Genomic DNA, 15903 nt, shown 5'->3' on the forward strand with positions numbered 1-15903 from the left:
TAATATTAATCGATTAAGCCGTTTAGAAGTTATAAGCAAAGTTAGCCGCAAAACGGCCTGTCGTGTTATTTTTTTTCGGTGAAACTACAAATTTCAGAAAAAAAAGTCAAATGTTGAGATTGTTGTCCATAGAGTGAAGATGCATATATATTTTTTTCATAATTTTTGGTTGACTCATTTAGAAGTTATAAGCTCTAAAAAGAGACAGTTTTTGGCCAAAAACTGCGCGAAGCGCCTTAATGGATATTTTTATTATTATTTTGTACATCAGATATATCGGACCGGCCGAGGTGTTCACAATATCTGAACCTGGCTTCTAATGCCTTGACAATAGAGGCGTTCAGATATTTGGGAGCACCTTGGCCGTTCCGATATATCTGATGGCGACTGTACCGTTTAGCGCAATTTTGATCATAATTTTTTCTCTTCACTCTTTCCGAGTATCTACTTATTTATCGTAAGAAAACCTATAAACACTTGCGGTCCATCATTGTTCCTAATTTATTATGAAAGCAGCTTCAGATGTTATATAGCATGGAGCGGATGCGATAAATTTGACATATTGCCTCTCCGTCACGTGTTCAGTTTGTGGACAGAACTAGCGAAATCAGCGCTAAATCATTTGAGGTTTGTGGTGAATATAATACATCAATATGTGGTTTTTGATTTTAGTGAATGATATAAATTGAAAATGTGATTATATCGTTTCAGATTAAACAACTTCTTACGGTTTTGACACTCGCTACGCTTGTGGCTCAATTTTGGAATCTTTCGCTTGCTCGGGCACCTATTATTGATAGGTTAGCATGCGGTCAAACAACAACTTTTCCCCCTTGTGGAACAAATAACTATTAAACCATAATAAACAATACATGGCAGGAAATAAAAACGGTGTACAAAACGTGCTCGACCTTAATAATACCTATAATTTTGATAAATTACGTCGTATAAGTATAAAAGGTTCTTAGGTAGGTACATCACCCATAAGTTTTCACACGATTATTAGGTATAAATGCTTAAAAGTTTTTTTACTTGCGAACGAAAACTAGTGTCAACGCTCTAAAATATCATTCCAGAACCATAATTTCATTTTCACCTCAGCAGCTCGAACAAGCCTACTTTCGTCACTCCCTGGAGTGAGGAAAGTGCGACTTTCCTCACTCCAGGGAGTGAAACAATGTAGCTTTTTAATTTAGTGAAGGCCATGAACTTCATACTTTTATAAAAAAAAAAATTATGGTACGGTACGGTACGGTACGGTACGGTCCGGTCCGGTCCGGTACGGTCCGGTACGGTACGGTCCGGTACGGTCCGGTACGGTACGGTACGGTCCGGTCCGATACGGTACGGTCCGGTCCGGTCAGGTCCGGTCTCGTCTCGTCTCGTATCGTATCGTATGGTATCGTATCTTATCGTATCGTACATATTATAATACTTTTTTTTCTGTTTATTCTGTGTAATTCGAAATACATTTTAACCTTTAATATGTTCTCACTACTGAGGTGAAAAATTATGTGTGCAACACGAGAGCAAAGTTATTTTACATCTCGTGTTTTTGAGTCCCTCGCTACGCTCAAGATAAACACTCGCAAGAAAAACCAACTTTCCTCTCTTGTTGCACAAATAACTATTGCGTAGCTTAATTATTTTTACCTTTCTCTAAAATATTTCATAATTACGATATTATGTGTTTGACTTTATGAGCACATAAAAAGGTGTTAAAAGCCGGCTTAACTTTTGGGCCACGTCAAAAATTTTCTCATAAAAAAAGCAGTTGCTGTTCACTATGTCGACTAAACAGTGTAGCCAATTAAAAAAAAGGCGAAGGCGTAAACCGTAAAAGTGAGTGATTAAAGAAAAGCGGCGGACCGTTCAGGGCGGCTGTTAAAATGGCCGCGCCCTAGTCGGTAAAACATTGCACGGGCTTTATACTAATTGAGTGGGAGTCATTCACGGTTTTATGAATAATCAGGGCTGAAACTGACAATGAAGGCTAGTGGAAGTTTCTATTTCATTTCTATTTCTATTTATTTATTTCAAAATATATAAGCAAAACAGTCAACAGAAACTAAGTCGCTTAATATATACTAGGACAATTCATAATATATACATTTAGATAGAAATAATCACAAAAATAATACAACTGTCATAACAACTAAAATAAAAATTAAAGTAAAATGTCACAATATACATTACATTAAAATTCGTTTTAAAATTATATTAAAACCCTGCAAAAACTACACACAAATAAAAAAAAAAGTTTTTGACCAAATCCATCCAAGTTAACTGTAATTGGCGCTTTTCTAGATTCCATAAAAGGGGATCATCATTGACATATTTTCAGGCAGCGTAATATCCTGGGTAAGTAAATAGAACGTATGTAACGTATGAACGTATGTATTATATGATATTGCTCACAAGATATGATTTCAATTTGGATAATTTTGTATGACATAAGGTTCAGTATATACATAGAGTAACTTATACTAGAGCGTTACTGTCATAGTAAATTTTGTAACCCCAGTAAATTCACTGCCATCTGTCGACACACTTTAAAACTAAAAATGAAGATTTATAAAAATACGATAGAATGTATTTAAATATAGATAAATGATTTTTTTTATTTGCATTAATTATTTTTATGATTTTGACCCATGTTCTTTCACTGATATGCGTTAAAATTGTTAAATAACAAACGAAACCGTCAACGCCATCTATACGACTGTAGGCCAAAACTAGTGGCGCCCTCTGAACGAGAATCAAATTTTCTTGATTTTCGAGGCACGTTTTTTCCTTAGACTGTATCCATCTATTACGGAGTTATATCTATCTTTGGTATATATAAACGTGCGAAATACATAATAACAAAACGTATAATAAACAAATAAATATTCTACGACATTCTTACACAGATTGACTAAGTCCCACGGTAAGTTCAAGAAGGCTTGTGTTGTGGGTACTCAGACAACGATATATATTATATATAATATACAAATACATAAATACATAGAAAACACCTAAGACTCAGGAACAAATATCTGTGCTCATCACACAAATAAATGCCCTTACCGGGATTCGAACCCAGGACCATCGGCTTCACAGACAGGGCCACTACCCACTAGGCCAGACCAGTCGTCAACTTTTTCCCCAACTTTTTTTATCAACTTTAAGTGATTCTGAGTTGAAAGAACCCAAAAACACCAGGATCTGTGAGACTCAGGTTTTCAATATTTATTTTAGTAAACGCCCCCGTAGGTTAATTTTTTTACTCGTAGATTCTATCAACTCTTAATAGATAAGTAATCTCAGTATAATTATAATCAATATAGCATCCTGATTAAAACCATAGCCCTGACCACACAGAGGATAGAAAGCTAACAAGTATACCTAGTACTGTATCGTATTTCTATATTGCTACGAGTATTGTGGGGCTTTCTGATTAAACAGAGGGCTACACAATATGGAGGCTACTGAAAGGGGCAACTCAAATGACTTATATGCATTTATGAAATATTAGGAATAGAAGAGGGTCTATTTGAAACGAAATGAAATGCTTTTAATTATGAGTTTAGGGCACGTCGACAAATACCTTAGAACTGGCATAATGTAAGTATATGAATATGTCCATGACAAACGCGACACGCCAAGACTCGGGTTTGGACTATATCAATCATAACGAATTTCGCTTAAATTTGCATAGCAGTTTCGTTGGTGGGTCATTTGTTTTTTACGCTTGACGCTCGGCTGCCAACGTTTCTAGTTTACAGAGCGTATTTTTCGTGGCCGAGGTATATGCCCGCAAATTAAAACATCTAAAAATGTTTTATTCCATCATGTCGTCATTGTCATAAAACTATTTCCATTTCATAGCCGCAACGAACTAACAAACATTATTCCATTTAAACAAAAACGAATGATATAAAGTTTATATCATTTATATTATAAACAAATGTTAGGTTAAAACCTTTATGTTGACGATGACCGAGGATTTTTATTGCATTAAACATTTAGAAGCTCTGGTTTTAAGTGCGGCTTTCGACCCGCAGCTCGTGGGTCGAAACCCCGACTGGTAAAAACGAGTTGATCTGTTAGGTACTTTTAAATGAAGAAAAATATTTCGTATAAAACGTTATATTGTCTACTAGGCTTCGGCCGCGACTTCATCTTCTTCTTCTTAACCTAGCGTTTTCCCGGCCTAGCGCCAGGGTCCGCTTTCCTACTCAATCTTGGAATCTACGTAGAATTATTTAAAACTTGCAACCAACGAACTAGAATAAATACTAATAGAAGTACCACACACGCCACGAACTTTTATTGACCAATCACATTTTTTTTAAATAGCGGTGACTCGAATTTTTATTTAGCTGATGACGTCAAACCACACAAAGGACGATTTCAAAGTCTTTTCAAAGATTAGACGATTTTCTAAAAGGAGTCATACAAAATGCTGCGGCGGGTCACAATAAAGCAAAAGTTGAAATATTCAAAGTTTCAAAAGCATTAGCGGCACCATTACAGTTGTTGCAGTCGTTAAAAATCGATTTGGCGGTTTCCTTAACTTAAATGGGCGATTGCATGTTGGAAGGAGGGTCGGAATTGATGAAAAAAGGGCCAATAAAATTGGGCCATTTTATCTGATGATCAAAATTTAGGGTAATGAGGTATATAGATGCGGATGCGGACCTCTACGCCGGAAAATTTGAAAAAATTAAGGAAACTTTGTAAAATGAAAGTTTCCTTTGTTTCCTGTGAATTTTCCCTGAAATTTTCGAGAACTTTTATGGCTTTTTGGAAACTTTCCGCAACGTACACATGTATACTCGCCACTGTCCCAGTACTGTCATCTTTAAACTTGAGTCATTGTCAATAGACATGAACAATAGCTGTGTGTCATGTTGTGTGGCAAGTTAACTTTGTCAGAAGAAAAAGGTGATGAAAATTTATATTTTGAATTTCTCGCTTTATTCGACTGACAAATTAGCTTGCCACACTATAATTAATAGCAGTGCCTCTCTGTAGTCTGGAAACTATAGGGACTAAACAACCTATTCTAGAATGTAATAAAGCGTAAGGTTTCGGGAAATTGTACCCTCTAATTAGATATTTTACTGCTGTATTTACAATAAAAAAGTAAACATGATAAAATGAAAACGACTAGGTACTGATTATAATATTTAGCTACACAAAAGTTTAAAAAATCACGGCAACTATGCAAACATTCGTGAGTGCAATTTTTTCGCAAAGGCATTCCTGCCTGCACGTAACATGTCAGACACGCCCCGCTTTGTTATTCGAAGTGTGAAAATTGTAAAAATAAATGAGTTTATCTTTTGTTACTATATGAAATTTTGGATAAAAGATTTAGTGACAAAAAAAACAAAGGTTTCAAAAGTTTTCACAAAAAGGAATAAACAGTTTAGGTTACCGTAATAAACTTTATCGGCATTGTCTGGATTATTAAATTGTTATTATTCCTAATAATTTTTCAACAATAGCAGATTTTTAAACGGAAAGTGCGTGATTCAACCTAGAGGTCGATTTGGATTTAACCGTGTATTTTCGTTACAATAAACTCTTACAGTAACAATAAGTTCTTTAAACTTAAAGACTAAAAGACCGGACGGAAGCTGCACAGTCCTCATGGAACCGCGAAATTGAAGACCTAGTGGCTGAACTTAAGTAGTGAACCTAACATCATACGGGAGACTACAGCTCACAGACTCCGTTGGCTAGGCCACTTTGGGGGAATTGATGATTGGAATGTGAAAAGAGCGTACCTGGGCCGCCTATCAGGAGGACGTCCTGTCGGACGCCCCAGGTATCGCTAAAGCGATATTGTGGAGATGGATCTGCATGAGCAGTCTTGTGTCAGCAGGCCAAGTTTGAGTCACTGAGTCAATAGAATAAGTTATAATAACTCACCAGATTAATAGTAACAATGAGCTCATACTGCTGGTGCTTGTGTCCCTTCTTCTTCTTCCCCTGAGGAGTTTTGACGGCGGCGGCGGCGGCGGCGGCGGCTTGCTTCGGTGGAGCGGTCTTCGCTGCTCCTTTCTGCGCTGACGGTTTTACGGGTGTTTTTGGACCACCTGCCGAAAGTAGAAAGGTTAAAATTTGAAAGTGTGTCCAATTATTTACGTCACTTTAAACATGTACTCAATGCAAGACATGTACTACAAACAAGTACGAACGAAATCCATTTTAGATACTTATCAAAATGTTCGTTTGAATTGTCTTTGTCACCATTTGAAGCAATGCGGTGCGCGTACCATCACTTTCTGCCTAAAACAGTCCTATGAAACGTGACGCTGCACGCAGCGTATGGCGTCATCCACAGGGCCCATCGCGAACACCACTGGGACCGAACCTAGCAAATTTCGAGCTACTTTCTCTTTTACTCCAATTTTACACCAATTAAGACATAATTAGACTGACAGAGATAATTGCTCGAAAACCAACTTGGACTTTCGTAATTATAGCCTTAGTACTTAGAAAATTACCTTTTTGACTCGTCGGGGTGGATTTCTGGCCCGCTGCGTTTTTCTGGTTGACGTGACCACCGCCGTCTGCGGGTTTGTTCCGCGCCTGTAAGCAAAAACAACGTTAATGACATTGCTGGCTTTTAATTTGAAAAAGTGGAGATGGTACGGGGAGTGAGGGGGCATTGTTAAGTACCTCCTAATGAAGCCGTGAGGTCCCATTTAAAAGCTATTCACTAGCTTTCCTGGGTGTCATGCTTCAAAACTTGTATCACCGAATTAGGCGTGTCACCAAATAATGCGAGTTTACCATACTATGTCAATATAGTACAGGGCGTCAAGTTTGTCAAGCGACTTTAGTGCCGTTAAATTTGAGACCTTAGTGTCGTTGAGATAGTATAGTTATCTTACACTACATGTCGTGTGGGTATATGTATGTATACTCCTATGGTGTGTAGAATAATGACGAAAAAAAAAGTTTTTTTTTAAATTAAAGTCAAGTAATCTTCGGTATCTGATTTATAAGAACGGTAAGCTCGGGGCTTAGCCAAGACGACAATCGAACATCGACAAAACGAAAAGAAAAAAATTATCAGGATGACAGATGCTACGAAAAGTCACGTGACTATGCCGTCATTTAAGTTTCAGTTGGTATTTTCTATCAACGATTGTGATCTTTGCTAAGTCCCCAGTACCCTCACCATGAGTTGCCTTAAACGCTAGCGACTGCGTCAACTCAAACGCAGTGCATCTCGCTTGCACCAATGTCAGTACGAGGGAGATGCATTGTGAGTTAGTTTACGCAGTCGCTAGCGAAAATGTCAGTGTCAAATTCTGGTAACGATACTGGTGTCATGCGTGGCTCACTCCGCGATTTCGTCGCGTCGCTACAAGTACATGCGGCACACACCAATTTTGGTGTCTAGCCATAGTAATTGCCGCGCACCGTTACGGAACGGACGCCTGCTCGCGCTTGCGCCACCTAGCGGTCACATCTGTCGTTATTGACGCGTTTTGTTATAGAGTGAATCTTCTGTACCTAGTACTATTATTTATTCTGTGCTGGTGTCCCAGAGCTGCTAATACGAATATTTTTCGGATCGGTGTTTTTTTCTCTTTTCCCCTTAAACGAAAGAATATATAACCGTTACGATTTACCCTGGCATGTCGCTGTGTGCGGTATCTAGCCTAAATAAAATACGAGCTTATCCAACCCAATACGATGTCGAAGTCACATCTGTATAAATGTTTGCTGCACCCAATTCGATATATCGCTGCCCCAATATTACAGGGTTCTATGTTACATTTTCAAGATAGTTGAAATTCGACTTAATGTCACTATGATAAAGTTCAAATTTCAGTTCGATAAAAGTGAAACATAGAATCGTGTAATATTGGGGCAGCGATATTCCTATTGGCGGCCCAAGCGAGTGTCTCGAGTTAACCTATGTAACTTGAAGCCGTGGAAACCCTATATACAAGAACCTTAAACTAATTTGAATCAAGCAGTTACGACTTCAAGCGATACTATAATTTTTTGTATTAGAGGCAAAATTTAAAAATTTGCCACCTCCGGCAAGACTCGAACTTGAAACCTTTCTGAACACCAGTCCGATCGCTGTTAAACAACTGAGTCAGGGAAGTTTACCAGAATCGTGCGAATCTTTCCATTTCTTCCTTTATGCTTACCTACACGCCTTACGGCCCGGCCACGACATCGCGCGGCGGCGGCAGCGGCGAGCGGCGGCCATAGGTTGGAGCGAGACACAGCGATCGGACCTTTCGTTCCCACCTATGGCCGCCGCTCGCCGCTGCCACCGCCGCCCGACGTCGTGGCCGGGCCGTAAAGGGAGGCGCATAGCCATTTTTCACCTTAATATAAAAATTTACTAGTACCTTATCCGTACAAGGTTTTCCACACAAAATATACCGTTATGTTAAAAAAACAGATGGAGAAACTGTTTGATATGAGAATCGGAGACGCCACGTCTGTAATTTGCTGTACAAAAAAGTCTGTCAATTTTTGCGGGGGAGGGGAACGTCAAATGTATACGTAACGTTAAAATAGAAATGTCAGATAAACGTCATACATTGTATGACCATTGGCCGACTATTTTCGACAGAGGGAAAAGCCTGTTAATGGCTACTCCGTTTGGTTATATCCTCCTAGCAATAAATACATGACAATGTTATAATATATATCCAATAATAAGTTTAAAAGCTACTTGGAGATATGCCTACAATAATTTCATAAGATTTTGTAAAAGATTCAGTACCGTAAAATGGGGTTAGTTTGATTCGCGGGATAACACTGATCATCGATTTTTGAGGAATAGGGAGTTGATTTTTAAACGCGAACTTAAACATTTTATGATGTAGTTGGCATGCTTAACAGAAATAGATGATAAAAGCGTTCAGAAATAAATTCCTTACAGTTTAAAAATCGATGATCAATGCTACCTCACGAATCAAAGTAACCCCAGTTTACGGTACGTGTTTTCTTATTGATTGCGCGCTGACTAAACGGGTTCGTAATGTAAAAAAAAGGGTCACTGCGAATCAAAATTTCGTACCAAAGTAACTCGATAACATTACTCGTAAGTAAGTTTAGACAGCGAGTCCACTTATACTGGTTCCTGCGTCAACCAAACGGAATGATGAATTGAATACGTCAAGGCGGCTGGTCCAGGAAATTGCAGGCGACATTGTAAGGCAAGATGGCGCAGCTGGCGGATGTGGCGGACGAATCGAACTTGATCGCGTTCTGAACTGACTAGTTTACTTTAAATACGAAAACTACACGCGACTTTGTTCACGTAGAATTAGGCAAAGGTCTCGTACAAACTTTTTCCTCCATTACATTCCTTTGTAGATGATTGCCGAGATTATTAATCCATTAAATACCCAACATTCCCCACTCACTTAGGTATATCCGAAATATTCTGGATAATAGATAAAGCTATGGTATTAGTTGAGAGAATGTTCAAAGTTGGGTATGCATTCCTTGGCATGAAGCTTCCAAAGAATCTGGATATAATATTCATATAAATTTAGTATTCCGCAAAACTAATACATCACTACATAGTATGAAACCTGGACCCGGGTATGTCCTTAAACTACGTCCAAAAGAGAGGTATGGGCACTGTGAATGACATCTCGCTTTGTGTGGTAGGGCACAGGACACTCAGGACAGCGGATGTCATTCCAGATCTAGAGCAGAGCCCAACTGGGGAGGTACCTCCACCTTACAGAAAACCGCAGCCAAATAACACTAGACCCTACTAATAGTGTTGTGTTCCTGCCGGTGAGTAAGGTTGCCAAAGCTCGAGGGAGAGGAGTGTTAGGGTCGGCAACGCGCATGTAACTCCTCTGGAGTTGCAGGCGTACATAGGCTACGGAGACTGCTTAACATCAGGCGAGCCGTATGCTTGTTTGCCACCGACGTAATATTAAAAAAAAATGAAACAAAATCGCTTCCTGCTAACTGTCTGTCTATCCCTATGTATGCTTAGTTCTTTAAAACGACGCAAAGGATTTTGATGCGATTTTTTTTAATAGATACTGTAATTCAAGGTGAAGATTTATATGTATAATACATCAGCATTACACCCGTGCGAAGACGGGGCGGGTCGCTAGTAACATATAAAGCGACGGAACAGAATTTTTTTATTGGAAGATAATTTTAAACAAATAAGATTTAGTTTTTGAATATGCATAGAAAATTTACCTATCAGATTTAAATAAAATAATGTGTGTACAGAATTAGCATAATTTTTAAGTTATTTATTTTATTTTATTTATTTAAATATGAAACAAACGGTCATACATAAAATATTTTTACAGTTCTCTTAGATTAGACCTATAGTTTCCATTTTTATTAAACATATATTTATATTTAGTTCTGTCATTGTTATGAATATTCGTTAACTTTGACATGATTGCCTGTTATAAGGATAGGTACAAAATATATCATGCTTTAAGTCTTCTATTTGTACTGTTTTATATCGTGAAATAAAGTTAAAACATTAAATAAATAAATAAAAAATAACGAAACTGATAGTGACATCGACCATTTTCAACAGTATTATTATACATGTACAACTTCTACAAGGGAGGTTATTTTTAGTAAGAAATTTTTTTTTTTTAAATTAGAATAAAAATATTTTATTAAATTAATTCCACAAAACAACATTAGAATTAAGTAATACAGGGTTGACAAATTCACATCCGCAACGTAGGCTTCGTCATGGGTACAACCATAAATCGGCAACAGGCGTCGTCATTACACACAAACAATAAAGCTAAGTAAGAAAATTAATTTCTAGTTTTTAAATTCATAATGAGCAGCTACTTTGCCCTCCAATTTTTCATACAATTCGCAATATAAATGAAAAAGATATTACCTAAAAAACGAAACCTGTCCTATATCCATAACAACACACAAAATCTATAACGGTTATTCAAATATTCACCATTAAAGTGAAAAACCTTATTTTAAATATAAAATTTGAAAAGCGTATTCCAAAAGTTTTCGGTGGAGCCTAATTGGAGCCATCAGGAACCGGCAAGTATAAAATTGCATCATTCGTCAAAAGAAATCACTTTTATTTCATTTCAGTCTTTGCCCGCCATTATAGAACAGTGCACAGAACTTTTCAGTAGGTTTTTTTAAAGCGTGATTGTTAGTAAATATTTGCTAAAGATTTTTAGTGTAAGTATGATGTTACTTAAATCAAAATGTATTAATAAAATAAATAAATATTAGGGGACTTCTCACACAGACTAACCTAGCCCCAAACTAAGCAAAGCTTGTACTATGGGCGCTAGGCGATACCCAGAGCCCCACAAAAAACGGCAAAAAAATCACGTTTGTTGTATGGGAGCCCCACTTAAATATTTATTTTATTCTGTTTTAGTATTTACTGTTATAGCGGCAACAGAAATACACAATGTGCAAATTTCAACTGTCTAGCTGTCACGGTTCATGAGATACAGCCTGGTGATAGACGGACGAACGGACAGCGTAATATGGTCCCGTTTTTACCCTTTGGGTACGGGACCCTAAAAACCCTTTTTTATGCTACGAATAGGCCTCAAGTTCAGTAATTTAAAATAGCAAACTGTTTTTATACTGATATTAGTTCACTGCGACTGTAAAATGATGAAAAATGCAGTAGCCCGCCCGGCGTAACGAGCTCAATGTTCCCAAACACACCCATCTAATGCTCACCAGTGTTAAACTCGTTCTCCGATCTCACAAATGTATAAGAATCTTGAGATCACGTTACGTTGGTCCTCTCGAGACCTCAAATCGCCCGAACTCACAGAGCAATAGGAATACTTAGAGGTCTTTTTAGTTCGCTCGCATTTTAATCCTTTACTGCAACGAAATGGCAACTGGCAATAATGTCGTCATTAAACTAATGACACAGAATAAGTAGTAGTATTATCATCTAATGATAATTACAGTAGTAATTATGTTCTCCCATTTACTTGAAACTATTAAATCTCGAAGAAGTAAAGTCCATTTTTCGACAAAAGAAGAGACGCTATCAGTTGTATCGGTGCAGCCAAAGTGTTCACAAATATTTGAACAAAGCCTGTATTATCATAAGATGAAAGTGCATGATTGGATATTTTTCAGTATCTACTTTGGCCGCTTGGATATAAATATCTGATGGGGATTGTACCTACATTTGAAACTATGAAGATACCCTAAAAAACCAGACAAGTGCGAGTCGGACTCGCCCACCGAGGGTCCCGTACAATTTTTTTTTTGTATTTGTTGTTATAGCGGCAACAGAAACCAGTTACCAACGTACTTACACGCTGTGTTAACTCATAAATGTAACGATCTGTATGAATAAGTTTGATATACTGGTTTACTATTGTACCTATTGTGACTATTTTGACTTGTAACTTCGGCGTTATAAAAAAAAATTGTATTTTGTATTTTGAAATACATCATCTGTGAAAATTTCAACTGTCTAGCTATCACGGTTCATGAGATACAGCCTGGTGACAGACAGACAGACGGACAGTAGTCTTTATAGTAATAGGGTCCCGTTTTTACCCTTTGGGTACGGAACCCTTAAAAGTATTAGGCCTTTCCGAAACGTCAAACTTCCGTTTTCTTTTAAATAAAGGTAAATTGACAATAAATACGACAAAAAATGTTGGTCGAAGCACACCATGAAAGGCTTTATCAGTATTTGATTTTCTTACAAACCTCTAAACAAACTAGTACAAAAAATACGTCTTAAAAATTTTACAATGATTCAAAATAAAAACTAAATATAATTTTATGCTATTTTGCCTACGTATTGTCGTAAAAACTGCTTTAACAGCGTTGCCAAAATACCACTTCAAATAAACGCCATACAACCAGCCGCCGTAAACATTTCCAATTTTAAAAACAAAACGTTCTTAATTTGAACAGCACTGTAACAGATTCGCATAATAAAAAAATACCCTAAGTACTAAAGCGTTTCACTCAAAATTCAACTATAACGCTACGTCACAAAGTTCAAAATTGCACAATTTTTCATTAAATTTGATGCTGTTTTATTTTTAAACGGGATATAGTGGTTGTAGAGTTGTAGCCTCCTGGGTATAATTCGCATTCGTTGCGCGACCAAGTGCGAGTCTGGATCACATAGAGCCAGCGTTATTTGATCTCGGGTTTCATAATAAATGTTCCAGAACTTAGAGCGTTAATTTTACTGGTCGTTTTAAGTCCTTGACTCCCTTGTGGTAGTTGAAGGATGAGAATGATACCTGGAAACTAACTATAATGTACGCTCGCTGAAAATCGTGCCATGACTTTGTAATGAGGTAACTTAATGTTTAGTGTACTTTAATAGCAGTTAGAAAATTATAGTAATTGTAATTAGGGAAGTTTCAATAGACCATGATAATGGTTAGTTGTACATCGTTATTTTACACAGTTCAACCTAGTCCCACAATAAGCTCAATAAGGCTTGTGTTGTGAGGACTAAACGGTGATATATATATATATATATATTCTATATCATTACTTATACGCTTAAGCGTTGGTGACCTAGCGGTAAGTGTGCAACTTTCATGGAGGTTGTGGGTTCAAACCCCGGCTCGTACCAATGAGTTTTTTGGAACTTATGTACGAAATATCATTTGATAAATATCTTTTCGGCGAAGGAAAACAGCGTGAGGAAACCGGACTTAATTCCAATAAGGTCTAGTTTTCCCCTTTGGGTTGGAAGGTCAGATGGCAGTCGCTTTCGTAAAAACTAGTAGTGCCTACGCCAATTCTCGGGATTAGTTGCCAAGCGGACCCCAGGCTCCCATGAGCCGTGGCAAAAATGCCGGGATAACGCGAGGAAGATGATGATGATACCATTACTTATACATACATAGAAAACATCAATAACTTCAGAAAAAATATTTTTAATAATCAAACAAATAAATGCCCTTACCAAGATTCGAACCCGGGACCCCCTACTTCGTTGGAAGGGTCACTACTGACCAAGTAGGAGGCCATCAAATAGGTTTTATATGACTGAGAAAAAAACCGGCCAAGTGAGAGTCGGACTCACGCACGAAGGGTTTCGTACCATTAAGCAAAAAACGGCAAAAAATCACACTGATTGTCTAGCTATCACGGTTCATGAGATACAGCCTGGTGACAGACATACAGACATACAGACGGACAGTGGAGTCTTCGTAATAGGGTCCCGTTTTTACCCTTTGGGTACGACACCCTAAAAAAATACAGCCAATATAAATTTTACTGAATTAACGAATCTAAAATCTAATATGTACATAATCTTGTAAGTATAGGTTACACAATATCAAATATTTACTTTTAACTTTTAAACAGCCTTATATTTCACCGAAAAGTTATAAAATCTGGCAAAGACAAAGGAGCAGTGAGCTCAAAATAAGTTACGCAAAGTTCGCCATGTGTCAAACTGTCAGAAGCATACTGTGTAATTCCTATTGGTTGTACGAACACGAGTTTTAAGAATAGCCAGAAGAACGTGACCTCGATATCCTTTTTTAGGGTTCCGTACCCAAAGGGTAAAAAGTAAAACGGTTCAAAAAACGACGAAACGCTTCAAGAAAAGGTAGGGTAGTGCCCTTGCGCTTCGCTTTGCGCGTCTTGGGGGGGGGGGGCACGGGAGTGGTGGTCATTTTTAAACTAAACCATAGGTTAATTTTTAACAAGCAGAAACGTCTGCGATCGATGCTATTAAGCTTAGAATAAATTTAAAAGTGGAAAAATTACTGCCTTGGGTGAGACTTGAAGTCACGGCCTCTGGATCGATACTCCAGCGCTCTGCCAACTGAGCCACCAAGACCTCATCCATAGTCAGCAAATCTTCCCACTGCATGGGTCTAGGGGACCCTAGCGACATCTACCGTAAGAGTATTACACTTCTTAAACGGCCACCGGAGTTCCAAGTCATATTGGAAATTCACCAGTTTCGATGTGCTACCCATTCTAAATTAATTTTTAACAAGCAGAAACGTCTACGATCGATGCTATTAAGCTTAGAATAAATTTAAAAGTGGAAAAATTACTGCCTTGGGTGAGACTTGAACTCACGGCCTCTGGATCGATACTCCAGCGCTCTGCCAACTGAGCCACCAAGACCTCATCCATAGTCAGCAAATCTTCGCACTGCATGGGTCTAGGGGAAAACCATAGGTTTTTAAAAACTCACTCATAGTTACACTGACAAATAAAAGGTGAAAAGAAAGTGAATAATAATATGAAAGTCGTCGTTTAAAATTTATGTCGATTGTGTATTCCTCGTGCGTGCCAGCAAACTTAGGAAAAGGAAATACTTTGTCTGATTCAATTCTTTCAGGAGCCAATTTGTATTCGAATATTCTTTGTAAAAACAGGTACAATATTTGAGTCGAAATCGAGAGGGAAATGTTGATTTATACATCAAGCATTAAAGATGAACTCCATGTTTTACTTTTTTAAAGCAATATTGATATTGAGTTATCCTTCTCTCTCTACTACTACTACTACTCTACTATATAGTCTGGTACTAGTTTTCGTTGCTAAAAATTTTTATACAAAGAAAATAGAGCAAGTAGATGTTTTGCATGCAACGCAGTACCAGACATATATATGTATATGTTACGTAGATAAATGTTCATGCCAAGTGTACGCGTCCGTATAGTAACTGCATACAAACAGGTTTACCAAATCTCACGCTAGATGTCGCTGACCCAACCGTACAACTATGTGACGAAAATCTTATCGGGTTTGTATTAAAGGTTCAAAAATAATTTTTAGTAACCCATTGGCTTCATTAATCATTTGTGAATGTTAATCGTTGTTTCATCTTTTCTCAAGTAAAGATTGCCCTTTTTGAACGAGTTAGAAGTACATACACCAAGTTTCATGTAATTTAAGCATTTTATTTTA

General features: G+C 37.6%; 1 protein-coding gene across 4 annotated transcripts in view; it reads right to left on the minus strand.

Moving 5' to 3' along the window:
* LOC134746252 (calmodulin-A-like) overlaps positions 1–15903 on the minus strand; it is a 280136-nt gene that overhangs the window by 22271 nt on the left and 241962 nt on the right. For all 4 annotated transcript variants that reach the window (XM_063680588.1, XM_063680589.1, XM_063680586.1 and 1 more), the window contains 2 exons: positions 6501–6585; positions 5923–6089 (listed from right to left, as the gene is read on the minus strand). In XM_063680588.1, the coding sequence (XP_063536658.1) occupies positions 5923–6089; positions 6501–6585 (252 nt within the window). The remainder of the gene's footprint in view (positions 1–5922; positions 6090–6500; positions 6586–15903) is intronic.

Source organism: Cydia strobilella, chromosome 12 (assembly GCF_947568885.1).
Source record: "Cydia strobilella chromosome 12, ilCydStro3.1, whole genome shotgun sequence".
Classification (NCBI taxonomy): Eukaryota; Metazoa; Arthropoda; class Insecta; order Lepidoptera; family Tortricidae; genus Cydia; species Cydia strobilella.